Genomic DNA, 18,544 nt, shown 5'->3' on the forward strand with positions numbered 1-18,544 from the left:
TTTAAACTTTCCGACACGAGTCTTTTTTTTTCTTTAATTTATTTTTTGTTGTAAAATTATGTTGATTTTTGTTTTGTGATGCATGCTTATATCTTGGCGCAGGAAGCGTAGAGCAAGTAGTACTAATGGCACGCGAGTAAGAGCGCATGTACCCACAAAGAAGAACGTATTTGGGGACACGAAGAAGAGCGCATGGGGACGAGCACACACGAGGAAGAGTGTATAAATGCAAATTTCAATTACTTTTACTGAAGATGAAACTGATTTAATTTCATTCTTATTTTAGTCACATAATGCAAGTGTTGATGTCATGAGCAGCTGAATAAAGTCAGCAAACCACGCAAATCTCTGACATTGTCATTTCGGAGCGTAGCTCACTGTCAAGCTAGAACTTAACTCCAACATCTTGGCGAGGACAGTACAATTGCTTCATTTTTTTGGATAGTTACTTTGAGATTTATAGGGTATTTAGGGATATTTAAAGGTTTAATTCTGATTTACACGGAAATTCAGGTTACGTTGCCAACGTAGGAACGGAACTCATTCGTAACCCGGGGACTACCTGTAGTTTGCTTGCATGATGGAGAACTGTACTTTTTGTGATTAAACCTAGATATATACTGTAAATATATATATTATATGTAGGGCTGTCAAAATTATCGCGTTAACGCGCGGTAATTAATTTTTTAAATTAATCACGTTAAAATATTTTACGCAATTAACGCACATGTCCCGCTCAGACAGTATTCTGCCTTTTGGTAAGTTTTACAGCAAGGCTTTTTGTGCTGTAATAGCGAACTCTTGTGGTCGCTTTGCAGCATGGTTTATTGTTTTCTTGCCAGTTTAGTATGGCTGCACGACGTCTCGGGCTGACGCCTACGTTGTAATGTTGTGCTTATATGATCCTTGGACAAGATTTGTCCGTAAGTATGGTTGTTGTAAAGAATGTACATATTATGTTAGTAAGTGAAATGTTCTATTTTTTTGTATGAGACACTTTTTGTTTATGTTTAGTGAACCTGTATAGCGTGCTAAGCTAACGTTGTTGCTAATGCAATGCTTGTGTACTTTTTTTTTTTTGTAGTTTTATGACGGTCTAAAGAGGACAATGGTTTGAGGCTATTTTATTAATAAATCAGATGAAAAAGGAAGAAGTCTGATTATTAAGGCGTCATTCACTAGCTGTCTAGCTTTGGAAAAAGTAGACGCTTCGGAGTGAGGGCAGCATAGACAAATTTAAATGACAGTAAAGTGAAATGCCCACTACAGTCCTTATGTACTGTATGTTGAATGTACAGTGGGGAGAACAAGTATTTGATACACTGCCAATGGGTTTTCCCATTGGCAGTGTATCAAATACTTGTTCTCCCCACTGTATATATCCATCTTGTGTCTTATCTTTCCATTCCAACAATTTATTTTACAGAATATATATATAATTTACAGAAAAATATGGCATATTTTATAGATGGTTTGAATTGCGATTAATTGCGATTAAATACGATTAATTAATTTTTAAGCTGTAATTAACTCGATTAAAAATTTTAATCGTTTGACAGCCCTAATTATATGTAATATATATTTTTTCCCTTTGTGTGATTTCATGAAACAATATTAATAATATAAAAGGTTTTGTTGTTGTGATCAAGTAATAATTAGAAATGATTTACAACACCTTCTAGAAATTATTTGTATTGAATCTTGATGTTAGAAGTGCTTATTTAAATTTCTGAGAAGTGCTGAAGACCATTTTTTGTATGCCGAGTACAAATATTTTTTCGGCAGTATGTTACGCGGCACTGTTACGGTGGACTCCAGCTTCCCAATGACGTGATGAGGATAAGGAGCATAGAGATTGGATGGATGGTGATGCTCTATGTCCCCTCTCTAGGTCTCTTACAGGCTTTTTGAGGACACCGGCTTGTTTCAGACATTCAAAATTCCAATCCAAGAATTCATGAACTACTTCCACGCCCTTGAGAATGGTTACAGAGACATACCATGTAAGCGCATACAGATCATGTCTGCTTATGTTACATTTTGGAGCTTTATCGAAATCATCCACTGAGGGAAGACTGCATTGTTTGTCACAGTTAATTGGGTTAAATTTTGGATCAATGAGGCAGTTCAACACTGCACTCTGGTGGAGAAAAAAATAACTGACTATATACTGTTGCCTGGCCCAGATCATAATAGGGTTCACGCCACAGATGTGCTTCATGCAGTTTGGTACCTCACCACACAGCCGGTTCCGGGTCTGCCCAGCCTCGTTGCTGACCACAGCTCTGCTAGTGACTCAGGTCTGTCTATCAGTATGCACGCACATCTTGTCAAGGTCATTAACTGTCACCCAGAATTATGCTTTTTAATTGGTTTCACTTAGCCTCACACTTTGCATGTTCTCTTCGTGCTTGAATAAGTATAAACTGGGAGGGCTTGCAGTGAATTATGTCTTCAATGCCAATGACGGTGAAAGACGTCCAATCCATTTGAACTGGGAGGTGCTGGCTTGGAATTTTAAACTTCACAGTAGAGCAGCCTTAGGCACCCCCTCCATGTGAAAATACGTTAATTTTGTAAAAACAGGTCTTTGGCACCAAATCAATTTAAATAAGCATAAATGTATTAATATTAAACTAAACCTGACAATTTCAGTAGATTTAAGATTACAGTATCACTGTATATAAATTTTATGCAGTAAGATAGGTAACTTTTATGAAGTATTTTGTTAAATTATATATATATATATATATATATATATATATATATATATATATATATATATATATATATGTGTGTGTGTGTGTGTGTGTGTGTGTGTGTGTGTATACTGTATGAATATATATGTATTTATACTGTAATATACCCCTTGAGAGGATAAGCGGTTCAGAAGATGAATTAATCAATACGTATGTAGATCACTTTAAGATCACTTAAGTACATTTAGTAGTGTTTAGGTCACCTTTTACATGCACACTTGATCACTATAACTATGTTCATGTTGGTGCTACTTGGAGAGTGAAAGTACAGTATTTTCAGGGGTGGTACTAAGTTTCAAATTTGGAGAACTGCTGGTTTGCATTATACTGACGGAGTCCGTGTTTGCAGAGTAGTAAGTACCCTGTTTTTTTGCCCAAAAATTCCAGCTCACCCATTGGCCTAGTAAGGATAAAATACGTACATGTATATACATACATTATATTCATAGAATTTTTTTAAAAATCAAGTTTTTTTTTTTTAATTCAAAAAATTAAAAGTTTAAAAAATAAAATATCATTTTGTCTGTCCAATGTACGTTTGCTATTTCCAACTAAAAGTATAAACATAGTTTTTTTTTTTTTCCCATCTATCCAGAGCCTCACTATACAGTAAGGCACCTCGTTGATGCTTTTGAGAAAAACCTTTAGGAGTATGGTTTTTTTCCCTATTCAAAGTTTGTCTTATCTTATTCAAGCTTAGGGCGCTTCCATTGACAAAACTATTTGAAGTCCTGAGCAGCATGAAATTGCAGGCAGATTAGAATTTCCTCACAACCATATTTTCATACCCTCATTTGTATGCCTTACTAAGGCGTTCCCTTTGATCCAAAAGCGAGTGGATTTGTGAGTTTAAAACTTTGTTTCTCTGTGCGTAAATTGTATAAACCAAGTGTGTGTGCTTAAGAATTTGCTCAAAGCACAATATACGAATGTATGTTCGTGCACACTGCGGTAACTTCTTTTTCACCTTACTCCCTTTCTCTGCTTCCCCTGTGGCTAGACTCAGACAGCGGAATAACTCACAGTCATATGGGCTTCCTGGTGTCAAAGACGTACACTGTGTCAGAGGATGGTTACGGCTGCTTGTCAGGCCTCATACCGGCTCTGGAGCTTATGGCTCTCTATGTAGCTGCTGCAATGCACGACTACGATCATCCGGGGCGGACCAACGCCTTCCTTGTGGCTACAAGTGCCCCACAGGTAAAGTTTTAATTGAACTTGTTTGGCTGTCACTTTAAAAAAGAATAATTTTCACTCTGGGTTTTTTTTTTTTTTTTTTTTTTGCAAGTGTTGTAAAGTTTGTTGTATGTCTTTGCAGGCAGTGCTCTACAATGACCGTTCGGTTCTGGAAAACCACCACGCTGCCTCAGCATGGAACCTCTTGTTGTCACGACCAGAGTTCAACTTCCTCGTCAACTTGGACCACAGAGAGTTCAAGCGGTTCCGTTTCCTGGTCATTGAGGCCATACTGGCCACGGATTTAAAGAAGCACTTTGATTTTCTTGCAGAGTTCAATGCTAAGGTATGTATGTTTTGGATGTTAAACATCTTTGGGAAGAAAACTGTAAGGATACTTACATTTTAAAACTAGAGATACACCCTTCTGTTCATTTTCAATAGGTACAAATAGCAAAGAATTGCATATAAAAATGTATAAATGAAATTAAAAAAAAAAAACAATATACCATATTTTTCAGACTATAAATCGCACCGGAGTATAAGTCAACAACGAAATGCGAATATAATGTCATCACCAGGACGCTATGGCTCGGTCATGGCTATACAGCGAGCTAAACTCCCAAATGACGATGCTGGACGTCCGTATAATTTGCTGAATCATTTTCGTCCTCGACACCAAACAGGTTCGCATCAACGTAAATAAATGATAATTAGGTGCTATTACAGTAATGAATCAAATGGTTAGCATGCATTTGCTAGCATTAGCACATCATCCAAACAACCACACAACTGGCTCTAAGTATCCGATCGCGGGTGGAAAACACACAACAACAAGAAGGATGATACACACAGGCGTTTCCTCTGTAGAGATATTTTACAAGCATAAACAATGAATGTAGGTTGACAGTCATGTCTCTCTCTCTCTCTCCCTCTGTCTCTCTGTCTCTGGCTCTCTCTCTCGCTCTCTTTCTCTCTCTTTCTTGCCCACTTGCTCAGAGAGTAGCTGTCCTTCTTCTTCTGGCGTGTGAGCGCTCTTCTCTGCGAGTGTGCCCCCACGTGGGTGTGAAAGCGCCACAAACTAAAAGCATGCATTTCAAAATAAAAAAGGCAATAATACAATTGAACACACATTGCCAAAGGCAGAACGCGAACTTGGCCACAGCTATTAAGTTATTCATATAACTATAGCATAAAGAACATGCTAACAAGTTCACCAAACCATCACTGTCACTCCAAAACACCAAAATAACATGTGAAATGATATCATAATGAGTTAATAATTTCACACATAAGTTGCTCCCGAGTATAAGTCACACCCCCAGGCAAACTATGAAAAAAACTGCGACTTATAGTCCGAAAAATACAATAATATCTATTTTTGCCATGGCGAAATGTAATGGTTGAAAACACAAATACATATTTATTGTGTTGTTTTTTCTTTTAATTTTGCCAAATCAAGGTTTTAAAATAAAAAAACAATGAGAACATAATGACTGTTGACATACAGTATATATTGCCTTTTGGGTTTGCATTTACTGTAGAAACAAGACTTCACTTGACCATTGTGCATGTGGTTTGCAGCCTAATAATAAGTTCTATTTATTTACCAATAAAAATGCAAAAGTTCTACTTTATCAGTTTATAGATTAAACAGATTTAAAAATGATACTTACATCAAAAGTAACGTTTTTCTGTTGATTCCCTAGGTGGGAGATGATCCTTCTTCAGGGATTGATTGGTCGAATGAGAATGACAGATTGCTGGTCTGCCAAATGTGCATAAAGTTGGCTGACATCAATGGACCGCTAAAGTGTAAGGACCTGCATCTCCAGTGGACAGAAGGCATTGTCAATGAGTTCTATGAACAGGTGAGAGAACACTGCTTGATCAATACCACATGTTTCGGTTTACAACCTTGTGCTAATGAGGGTCATGCTGCATGCAGGGTGATGAAGAGGCCAGTCTTGGTCTCCCCATCAGCCCTTTCATGGACCGAGCCGCACCTCAGTTGGCCAAACTCCAGGAGTCCTTCATCACGCACATTGTGGGACCCTTGTGCAATTCTTATGATTCGGCATGCCTCATGCCCGGACGTTGGGTGGAACCCAGGATGAATGCGGAGGAACCTGAGGGCACAGAGAATGAGGAGGAGGAAGATACAGCAGAGGAAGATGCATCCACCAGCTCGGAATCATCACGTAAAGTGCCATTGCACTTAATTCGAATGACAGTGAATGATCATGTTTCAGTGCCATTGACGGTAATAGACGTCAAAACCGTTTCAACTGGGGGGTGATCATTGGCTGCCAGCTCGTTCAGTTCACATGGATTGGACGTCTATCACTGTCAATGGTAGCGAATTAGTATACCTTGTCGACAAATTTGGGATTCAAAGTACAACAGCCTTAGAAATTCCTACACCACTTCCTGTGAAAACTGAAAGATGTGAAAACTGGAAACACATATTTAGCAGAGAATGATTAAATAGTAATGAGTAAGTGTGTAGGTGTTGTCTGTAAAATGCATTTACTAGAATCCTGCAGATTAATTGAAGACTGTAAATTTAAGCAGAATGTTTACATTTCGAGACGATCCTGGCTGTTATACATTGTGGTCAATCATATATTTCATCACTTCATGTCTATTCTTTTATCTCAGAGAAAGCAGCCAAGAAGAGGAGGAAAGTGTTCTGTCAGATCACTCATCACCTGATGGAAAACCACGAGATGTGGAAGAAAGTAATCGGGGAGGAGGCACAGAAGCAGGGCCAAGGAGCCGAGTCTATCCACGCGAACAGTGTAGCGGAGCTCAGTTTAGCTACTCATGAGGAAGAAGAGGAGCCAGGCAGCAGAGAGGAGCCAGTTGAAGGTGAGGATCCCGAAGAAGGAGTGGAGGAACCTGAGTGGCCTGCATCTACGCAAGACGTGGAGGAGGAACTGCAGTGAAAGAAACGTTCAGGATTTGGACAAGTATTTTTTTGCTTTCTAACACTAATTTACTGAATCCTGTTTTTGCCAGCACATCACTTTAGACACAACACTGTAGATTGGGAAATGTGTGCCTACAAAGAATTAAAAAAAAAAAAAAAAAACAGGGTGGGACATTTCGTGCTTTACACATTTTGTCTAAATATTTGATTTCACCAAACATTTAAATAAAGGAGCTTTCGGTCTTGCAATACGAGATTATGCATGTACTTTGAAACACAGACTCTTTTCTTACCGTCACGAGAAGAGGCAAACTGGCTGCACAGACCTCAACCACAACGTGGTAACACAGGACTGCTAAAATTAGCTGCCAATTTATACAGTACATAATTATTTTCTGAATGCAATTATACCTGTACATGGACACCCCAGTTACTTGTACTTGTGCTTCAGTTTCAGCAGGAATTTTTGAGCGTGGGTCAAAAACGGTCCATAAAATGTTTATGGCATATTATATTAGTAAATCCAATGATGAGCATTGGTGTAACTGTCACTTCATTACACTCAACCAACATGAATCAATCTCACAATAAAGCATTTGTAAATGTTATACTTTACATTTTTTATGTACTGTATAGTTTAAATCCAGATGCTTCATTCTCATCATACTCCCAGTGTTATATTCATGTAATATAAGAATAAGATTTGCCATTGTGTCATAGCTCCACGAAAACGGGAATAATCACAAATAAGCTAAATACCATGTTGGCATATTTCAAGAAAGAATAGACAGTCACATGTTCCTGAGAGGAGAAAAGAAGACTAAAGGGAATATTATATTAATTTATTGTCTGCAATTGACAGCGATTTTGACTCGGAGGGCCATCAGAGACCAGGCGACTAATGCAATACTGTTTTGTTATTTCTCTTTTTATTCAAGGCTTTGAATTTTGTATTCTCTGTGTGCACCAAATTCCTCCATATGTGAACCTTTAACCCTCAGGAAACTTTCCACTGTTGAGATTCAATGCTAAAGCTCTTCTAGGACCTGCGCAAACAGCAACAGCATGCTGGGATATTGTTGCAAGCTACTTTAAATGATGTCCTTAACTCACATAGCACAGGATATATGAATCAGGGAGCAAATTTAAAAACAACAATAAATGTCACCTGGATGAGTCCAGACTGAAAAATCAAATCAAGTACTGTAAGTTGACACTTCAGGAGATGAGCATTCAGAAATTTTTGTCAAATCAATAGTGATACTGTAGTGTAGAGCTTTCCTCACATTTGAGTGATTTGCACCAAAACAGGTGTCAAGTGAATCTGAAAAATAATGATTCATTTTTAAAGTTGTGAACATAGACATATGACATTTCTCTCATACAATGACATTTTAAGAACAAAACAAATAATTTCTGTGGAAAATAATACTATTCATCACAAACTAAAATGCAGATTTATTTAAAGCAAAAATGCCCCAAATGAAGAATGTGTCACTGTGTGTAGTTTGGTAGACATTAATCTGGTGATTTCATATTAGATTGTTCCTTTTAGACTCATATTGGCAGGCTTATTGCTGCCTTATTTACATTTCAATGTATGCCACAGCGGGTGCTTCCACGAGGATTGATTCAACTGCTTAGTGAATGTATATTCCACGAAATTATTCATTTAGTATCTACTGTCTAATTGCAAATGTGTATATATATCCAATGCTGTCCTTTTTCTGATGTGGCTGTACGGCAGCAAGTACACTTAGTAAATATCGGTAAGGTAATGCATTCAGTTCCTCTGAGGTGCTCAGATGAAATAGTTGCTCTCCAAAGATCCTGTGTTCATACAGTATTTTCTCTTGTGCTTCCACTCTGACCTAACAGTTGATTTGTATATATCTTCAATTGCAACAATTGACTTTTTTAAACATTCATCGCACAATTGTCACGTCACCACAAAAACTATTAAATTGCTTTGGGGGCTAAGAATATAACATGATTTAGGTTAGCATGTTACATTGTTTGTCTTCATTCCTTTTATTTAATCGTCAAACACTTGTAGGATAATTGTGAGTTAAACCAGCTTCATAATCCCATATGTAAAATTGTTCAATATTTTTGTATTGCATCAACATCATGATACAGTAGGTTTGTTTGCTCTCACCAGTATATTGCACTTACCATGTGTACTAAGAATATTTTGTCCAAATACAGTTTTTCCTTACAGGGTGATGCTCCATTTTGTACAACATGAATATACACTGTACAGTAAAGACAATTTAAAATGACAAAAACATTTTTAGAGAAGCATTATTTATTTTTACCATTTTGTAATTTAGACACTATACTGTGGCTTCAATATTGCCAGACATACTGGAAGTGCCTCTTGGTATGTATCATATATGGATATATTTGAAGATCATTAGAAATTGTCACACATTGATCTAAGTTGATATTGTAATGTGAATACATTCAATTATAAGACAGAATTTCTGTGGTATCCCTGTGTTTGTCTTTACTATTGTAGAAAACATGTTGATGAATTGATTACATGATGTAATATACTGAAAGTAATGTATACTGCCCTGTTAACAATGCAAACAAGCAGATGCAAATGCTGATGCATGTATGAAATAATTAAAATAGCTGAAGCGAGGAAATTTATTGGGGGGGGGGGGGTCATGAACACATTTGACTGACTTGTTCTTGGATCAGATTTGATTTGATAGTAAATTTGACACATATTGCATATGTAAAATGTATTCGATGTAGCTAAAGATGTTTACCCTCATCATAAACCAATTATGTTGGATATTGCACAAATAGTTTTTAAATGAGTGTGTGTACTTATGAGACTAATCTGACCTCATAGTGAGGCTGTCTAAAACTGCGGTAGGTTTCAAATGGCCAGAACTATGGGGTCAGATTAGTCTCATGAGACTAATCTGACCCCATACCTCTCTTAAACGCCAATGAATCTAACCGTCGACAAACAAAAGTCCTGACGTCAGCTGTGAGCGATTTGGCCACTGCGATCTTAGATATCACTTTTATAGATAGCTAGATGCAAAAAGGCCGCGTTCCTAACCGGCAGCCATTTTCAAGCAGTGGACTTCTCTGTTAGGCTCTGGAATCACTCACTTAGGTGAGTGATTTCCTCCACTTACTCGGCACGAATTTTAAAATTTTTTGTGATAAGACGTATTAACGTGGCTATGATTCAGGCTAGATGCTGAAAAAAAATAGTCATTTCACTGTTGATAATCTTGGCGTTTTAATACATTGCACTCAATAACTGCGTTTATTTCCTGAGTAATGAGTAATCTAACTAAATGTTATTTCCATCGTTACAACGCCACAACCATTACCACGACTTGTGCTGCAATTACTTGAGTCAGGTTTCCGATAGATACCAAGGATTGCCGCTATGAAATATGAAACGAGCGCTGTAAAACACCCTTTCAGCGTATCCTTTACAGCGCTCATCTGAATCGAATAGAATAAACTTCATTTGTCATTATAGACCCTACTCACGTGACGTCACAGCCACGCCCCCGCGCCATGTTGTCCGTATACTCGTCATGTTAATGCATTAGCGCTTCGTAAATTCCTCCTATTATGACGTGTTTTTCTGCTCGTTAACATTAATAATCAAAATGGTGAAGTCGTGTGTGGCGGTCGGTTGCAAAAACAGAAGATAGACGGAGAGACTTGAAGTTTTACCGTATTCCGAGAGACCCGGAGAGGAGAGCGAGATTGACTGCTGCAATTCAACAAGAAAACTGGGCTCCAAACGACTACCACAGATTATGCAGTAGTCATTTTATATCTGGCAAGATGCATTTAATATAAATTTAGAGGGTTTTGGGCTGACAACCACAATTAAGATCATTGCTAGGCTAATCGCCGACAACATACACTCATACGTAGTGAATGAACTACCTGAAAATATATAATTATAAGGGGATAACAAGACAGTTGTCATACAATTAATTTACAATTTCACTATTGAGGTCAAAAGCCAAAAAATAAATTCAACTCGGGACAATCTGGAGTAGTGCTATCGCACTTCATATTTATTACATATTATATATGTATGTAGTGAGAGTGCTATCGCTAAACCATATAAACATTAAAAGCCCTAGCTCCATTGACAAATGACATGAAATACATTAGACTTGACAGTGGATGTTAGCAAGAACAAAAGATTTTGAATTGAAAATTTCGTAACTCACCTTTCCGAGCACAAGATAGATTCCTGCCGAATTTTCGTGGACGAGGACCTGTTTCACCCAACCAGCAACAAAGTATTTATAAGCCTCCAAGCTCTTAAAGTTTTTCAAACTTTCGTGAGAATAGGCTGATTTTGTGTGGACAAGATAGTTGTAAATATCAGGGGTGTCAGGCAAAGACGGCGAAGACAGCGGGTCGAAAACCATCGATTTAGGCATCAAATATGGATCTGGCGAATGGATAAACTGAAGCTTTTCCACATAACGCCTTTTATGCAACGCATCCAATGAGTTTACAGCGTCTGAAAGCACCGGGGCATCCATGAATTGCTCTATAACTTGCACGACTAATTGAAAACAATGAGAATAAGTCTAAAAAATACGGACAATATGGCGGCCGGATACAGCGACACGTCATTTTGTGACGTAGGTGAGTAGGGTCTATAGACAAGTTTCCTGAGCGAAATAAGGGCGGCGCCATCTTGGAAAATTTCTGCTCTGAAATTCCGTCCGATTTAGAAAGAACAACATAAATTGCGGTTGAAGTAATCAGTGTGTTGAACAAGGTAAAACTGCAAAATCAAACCGGAGGAACCCACGGAATCTCCAAAAATGGATTTAGCATGACGTAGATGGGACAGTGTGGCTCTACTCGCCATACGCCTTAAATCGAAACCAGATCCGATATCCGAAATCGATACGCCAGCCACTTGAGTGACCAAAATGAGGTGAAATTAAAAATAATATTACATTTGCCGAATGCAGAAGGGCTGACACGGATTTTGTTGTTTCAAGAAAAATGCTACAAGGTATGTACATATAAACAAAAATAGTATGTCATTCTTTTTGATTGCAGATAATAATCGCAATAAAACATTTGGACAACATGATTCCATTTCTTGTTTTATTTAAAACGATTGGCGCATGTGTAAAACAGGTCAAAAAATCACAATTTATAAAATTATTAGAAAAATATTAACGTGTTATCAGACAACAGAGCTCCGGAGCCTCGCCAAACTTGCCCCCAAAATTACGGAGACCCTCAGCGGCCTCCAGACGGGCTTCCTCCTGCTGTCCTCAGTAATTCCAGCTACAATAGCGTATCTTAAAGCTGCTCCAGTTTAAAAGCTCGTAGTTGGATCTCGGGATCGAGCTGACGGTCTGCCACGAGGTGAGCCACCGTCTCCCATTTACAGCCCCTCAGCTGCCCCCGGATAGAACGCACGTCTTGATATATGTCCATCAACGTAAAGTAAGTTTTTTGTGAGGCACATCAACTTGTCTTACCTTGCCTAACAGCGTTTTCCACCTTCAAACAAACCAACAAAAAACTTTTAACACTTGGATTTATGCGTTGACATACGTAATTGTGCCATCCAACATGTACTGATTAGCAACCGGCTCGCAGCAGATACAGTAGTTGTAGTAAATAATATTAAAGATCATCATAATTACAATAATCATCGTAACAATATCAACAAGTCGTTTCATGCGCAAGATTTTAACGTTAGAATTTTTTGAGCACCGGACACGTAAAAATGCAGGGATAGGAAGAACATACCTTCATAAGACAGCAGCAAGATGGCTACAAAAACACCCGGTCTTTGTGGTGGGACGAGCTTGGTTCCACATCTGCCTTCATGAACACGTTGTCCTCCCCTGTCGTGATGATGGCAAATGGATGCGGTATTTCCAAATTGTCTTTTTTAAGGGATTTTGATGAGTAATGTTACTCCAGCTCCCCAGTTTTTTTGGATGGAGAAATTCTAAAATGGAAGTTGCTTGCAGACATGCGGAAGTACCTCGGAAACTTGTCTATACAACAAGGGAGGTTTTTTTTTTCTTTGAAGGAAGTAACACGGACTCGTCGATGCGAGTTATGTCACATGACATCACCGAAGAAACATTACAGGACTGTCTCAGGAAATTAGAATATTGTGATAAAGTTCTTTACTCTCTGTAATGCAATTAAAAAAACAAAAATGTCATACATTCTGGATTCATTACACATCAACTGAACTATTTCAAGCCTTTTATTATTTGAATATTGCTGATTTTGGCTTACAGCTTAAGAAACCTCAAAAATCCTATATCAAAAAATTAGAATACTTCCTCAGACCAAGTAAAAAAATAATTTTATAACAGCAAAACTAAATCAAACATTTGAAAATGTCCATTGATGCACTCAGTACTTGGTTGGGAATCCTTTTGCACGGATTACTGCATCAATCCGGCATGGCATGGAGGCAATCAGCCTGTGGCATTGCTGAGGTGTTATTGATGCCCAGGATGCTTCGATAGCTGCCTTCAGCTCATTTATTTGTAGGTCTGGTGTCTTTCATCTTCTTCTTAACTATACCCCACAAATTCTCGATGGGGTTCAGGTCAGGGGAATTAGCAGGCCAATCAAGGACAGTGATGCCATGGTCAGTGCACCAGTTACTGGTGGTTTTGGCACTGTGGGCAGGTGCCAGATCATGCTGGAAAATGAAATCCTCATCTCCATAGAGCTTTTCAGCAGATGGAAGCATGTGGTGCTCTAAAATCTCTTGGTACACAGTTGCATTTACTCTGGACTTGATGAAACACAGTGGACCAACACCAGCAGCTGACATGGCTCCCCAAACCATTGCTGACTGTGGGAACTTCACACTGGATTTCAAGCAACTTGGATTTTGCTCCTCTCCAGCCTTTCTCCAGACTCTGGCGCCTTGACTTCCAAATGAAATGCAAAACTTGCTTTCGTCTGAAAAGAGGACTTTGGACCACTCTGCAACTGTCCAGTGCTTCTTCTCCATAGCCCAAGTCAGACGCTTCTTCCGTTGTCTTGAGTTCAGAAGTGGCTTGACCATGGGAATACGGCTATTGTAGCCCATTTCCCGGACACGTCTGTGAACTGTGGCTTTTGATACCTGGACTCCAGCTTCAGCCCACTGTCTTTGAAGCTCCCCCAAATTCTGGAAGCGGCTCTTCTTCACAATTTTGTTAAGGCTGCGGTCATCTCTCTTGGTTGTGCAGCGTTTCCGGCCACATTTTTCCCTTCCAACAGACTTTTTGTGGATATGCTTTGAAACTGCACTCTGTGAACAGCCTGCTCTTTGAGAAATTTCTTTTTGTGTCTTACCCTCCTGATGGAGGGTATCAATGATGGTCCTCTGGACAGCAGTCAGATCAGCAGTCTTCCCCATACTTGTGATTTAGTTTACTGAACCAAGCTGAGTGTTTTTAAGGCTCAGGAAACCCTCGCAGGTGTTTCGAGTTAATTAGATGATTCAGGTGATTAGTTGAATAGCCTACTTGTATACTTTTTCATGATATTCTAATATTTTGAGATAGGATTTTTGAGTTTTCTAAAGCTGTAAGCCAAATTCAGCAATATTAAAATAATAAAAGGCTTGAAATAGTTCAGTTGATGTGTAATGAATCCAGAATGTATGACATTTTTGTTTTTTTAATTGCATTACAGAAAGTAAAGAACTTTATCACAATATTCTAATTATCTGAGACAGTCCTGTAGAGTTTATTTTACAGTATTACGACCAGTAAAAAGTGACAGAAAGAAGAGATGGTGAATACAGAGGATCAAGTGGGAAAGTTGCCTTTTACAAATTGGAAGTATAAGCACTACTTCACCATCAATGAGAGGGAGGGCAAGAACTTACATACGAAGTTCAATTGTGTCCGGGGGGGAAAGCATTTGTCCACATCTGCCATGATCAACTCAAAATTTAATGAAGCATCTGAACACAATACATGCTGCAATTAGTGACCAAAAACCCGCAAAGCAGCAAACGCAAGATATTACTGCTCCACAAAACTTGTGACAAGGATTGAACTTAGTCGTATGATCAGCAGGTATGTTGTTGAAAATGAAAGTTTAATGTCTCCCTAACAGGGCTGGCCCAGGCCATTTGGGGGCCCTAAGCAAAATAATGCCAAAGGGCCCATGTTTTTGCAAAAATATATTAAAATTGTAACTTAATGTGTATCTTTCTTGATTCTTTATCTCATAACTATGTACACGGCATTACCTTGAATTGTACATTTGGGGAAATCATCATTTTGTGAAGAGGACGGCATTCCACCTCCAGTTCCAAGACACTTCTCAATAGCGCCTTTGAATCATCCAAAGTACAAAATATGATTACATGGAACAAAATTTAGCCCAGGAAAATATTCGTCAACAAAAACGTGTACTGTGGGGAGTGCGCAACTATTTAAGTAGATTCCCTATATAGGCTGATACATGACATACTACTTGATAATCAGGGGTGAAAGTGGCTACAATTTCTTGCCGGAACTCCCCAACGTGAAGGTCGCCACGGAGCCAAAAATTTTATTTATTTATTTATTCTTTCATTTATTTTGGGGGGGGGGGGGGGGGTCAAACCTCTTAAACTACTGAAATGCAAAGAAAACTGTTTTAGCACCGTTATTTCTATAACACATACAAAAACTGATTTTCATTCAAAATTGTATTTTTTCAATGATTTGCAAAATAAAAGTTAACAAAAACAGCAATAACCCCAACCTCCATCTCCTAATTTTTATTTTCCCTCATTTCCTCACATACTAAATGCCAAATCTCAAATTTAACTACTTAAGAACATAGGATATATATTTAAATTGAAGTTAATGTAAACATTTACTTTTTGTTTTGTTTTTTAATGATAAAGACATAAGTACATACATTCAGAAAAATAAGTACAAATGACTTATATCATGCAGAGTGAAATGGAATATATTTTGTAGATCGTGCAAACATTGACCTTTTTAAATCATAAGGAAATTAATAGGTAGCCTAACATAAATGAACAAATATAAGTCCAAAGTGCACATTGACAGCTCAGATGTTCTGAACCTCCCCATCAGAGCAAGTAAAACTAAATATGATAAATAAGCCTCCTCAACTCTTTCGTTGCTCTTAAAGATTTGATCCATTTTATGTTGCATTGCCCTTTTATTGTTGCATCAATTAAACAACCTTTTTTTTCTTTGCTGTTCCACAAAACATGCGCATTTAAACCAATCAGAGCTAACTATCTCTGCTGGTCACATGTTAGCATGTCAGCTAATTGAACGTATAAATGGGTCCAGGCGTTTTGCTTTGCTGCGTGCATTCACATATTGACGTGACTCATCATTGTCAGACTCAGATAACTGCACCAGCCTGGGAAACTTCCCTGCCGTCCCTGGAATAAAAGAAATAATACATACTGATGGAAATGGACGCTACACAAGTACTTTATAATGCTTGTTGTTAATGCTTGTGTATGTGTAGCTGATGCTGGTAGATTGTTTTCTTCTTGGAGATGAAATGCATGTGTGGCAGCTTAGCATTTTTTTTTTTTTTTTTTTTCTTGACACAGTGTTTTGACAGTTGCCGTCATATTTTCGGAGTCTAAGCAACGTCTACCGGAACAGCATTACGGCCCTGATCTTATACCGGAACTGCGTTCTGGCCCTCAATGCACAAACTACGCATGCGTAAAAAGGAGAAGCCTCGTGTGTTACGTCATCGCCCGCACGGTTTATCTCTGAAACGGAAACTCATTCCTAGCCCACGGAAAATTTCGAAATTACTACTCCTTCTAGACTGTCATTATTTTGTGATCACTGTTTTTTTTCGTGATCGCAATTACACGCATCACACAGGAGCGAGAGTGGAAAGGAGAGCACGCTCTGCTTTTACGTGCAGGCGCCGTGTTGTGATTGAAATAAATCTTTCTAAAACAACGGAAGCCTGACATCATTACTTGGGATGTTACAATCGATGCTCAGTTGCGCTCTTACCACTTGGAAAATAACAAATGGGAGCATATGTTGTGGCGCTGGGTGGCTGGAAGCCGCAACCAGGCTGCATGTGCATAAAAGTGGCGATCCTGAAAGTGGCAGCAGTTTTGACAGGCAAAAATATCTGGGGGAAAAACTGATCGCGCGCCTCTTTGACTGGGGGTACCACGCAGGTCACTTTTCGGGGTTTAATTTTTTTCTCTACGTATTTTATAAACAGTATTCATGTTCGGTCGGCATTGAGTTGGGAGGGGAGCCCCGCAGCATTACTCTGATCGGAGACAACTCTGGAGACGAGCTCTAAAAAACGCTTATCCCCACCACATCCGCGATGGGAGGACCCCAAGTGGGGCTGAATTGAAGCATATTATTGAGACGTAGTTTGAAGGTTTAAGAAAAATGTGTGGAAAAGAGAAGAGCAGGAATGCCACGTCGTGATCGTCCGCCTCCATTGTTTACAATGCTGTCATGCCGCGCTAAAAACAGCGACCGGTGTTCTGTCAAAATTTGCTCCCTTATAAAATTTTGCTCCCAAAGCTTTTGTGGAGCTGAAAATGCCCTCCTTTACATTCAGTTGGACTCTCAATGTTATCCAAAGGTGCTAACTAAACTAGATACATCATAAACATACATGTGCAACACGAAAATGGCGTAAATTAATACTTAACGACACGGCGACGTCATTAACAGTGAGAGCGCGGGGTGCAGTTGCTGTGTGCAGCTAACATGGTAGGATGTGTCTGAGAACTTTTGTACATGTCTTTACATGGCCAAACTTAAGTAAATATTCCTTTCTTTAAAGAAAGTTTGTAGTGTTTACTTTGGAATCTCTGCATTCGCGGCCATTTTTAACGTTACGCGCATGCGCAAAACCGCAAGGTAGCAATTTTTGATGGGTTGCAAAATTTGTCAGAACACCTGTATGACGTCTCTTGCTCAGCATCCGAATGTTGTACGGTGACAGCATATAAAGCGGCGCTAGGCGGCGGGTTACATTACCCGCCTACATTAACCGTATAACAACTAATCCATACTAGTGCAGCCGACATGTGGTATAGTCCAAGTAATTACACGTTTAAGGCCATTATCCGTCCTAGTGTAGACGTAGCCTATATCTAAGCTCTCCAGTCCAAATGCATATTATGCCAATATTTCGTTTGACTACAATCAGCAGAAGCCCTGCATTTGCCGTTGTCAACAGGTGATAACTTGCTCGGCTTTACTTGATTAGCTCCGGGCCTTCGTCCTGCGGCTAATGGCAATTACCAGTACGACATATTGACTAACTCAGCTGACAACAACGTTCAAGTCTGAGTGTCTTGCACAACAACAACATCAACAACAAAATGCTCTATTACCTTGATACTCTTGTTTCTTTTCTTCTCCGATTTTCTTCTTCTTTCGTTTCTCTGCTCCAGAAAGATAAATTCTCTTCGACATATTTCGTGAGTCTATTTTCCAAGCAAGTTTGATCACCAATCATGGCAAAGCAGGTTCAACGTCACTCCCCAGGTTGCCAGATTGTAATTACAAGAAAATTGATTTTTGCATAGATAAACGGCAATGCGCGCCACATTATTCACGATGCTCTATTAACAACGTATAAAATGAGGTTGACAGATTGGGGCCCCCGAGTGGTGGCCCTAAGCAGCTGCATA

The 18,544-nt window shown here is 38.9% G+C and overlaps 1 protein-coding gene across 2 annotated transcripts in view; it reads left to right on the forward strand.

Moving 5' to 3' along the window:
- LOC130915755 (cGMP-inhibited 3',5'-cyclic phosphodiesterase 3A-like) overlaps positions 1-9,361 on the forward strand; it is a 144,515-nt gene extending 135,154 nt beyond the window's left edge. For both annotated transcript variants that reach the window (XM_057835784.1, XM_057835783.1), the window contains exons 8-14: positions 1,892-2,003; positions 2,187-2,300; positions 3,760-3,959; positions 4,078-4,281; positions 5,645-5,806; positions 5,884-6,136; positions 6,597-9,361. In XM_057835784.1, coding sequence (XP_057691767.1) covers positions 1,892-2,003; positions 2,187-2,300; positions 3,760-3,959; positions 4,078-4,281; positions 5,645-5,806; positions 5,884-6,136; positions 6,597-6,883 — 1,332 coding nt within the window. In that variant the 3' untranslated portion in view covers positions 6,884-9,361. The remainder of the gene's footprint in view (positions 1-1,891; positions 2,004-2,186; positions 2,301-3,759; positions 3,960-4,077; positions 4,282-5,644; positions 5,807-5,883; positions 6,137-6,596) is intronic.
- The last annotated feature ends 9,183 nt before the right edge of the window (positions 9,362-18,544 follow it).

The sequence above is a fragment of the Corythoichthys intestinalis genome, chromosome 5, assembly GCF_030265065.1.
Source record: "Corythoichthys intestinalis isolate RoL2023-P3 chromosome 5, ASM3026506v1, whole genome shotgun sequence".
Lineage (NCBI taxonomy): Eukaryota > Metazoa > Chordata > Actinopteri > Syngnathiformes > Syngnathidae > Corythoichthys > Corythoichthys intestinalis.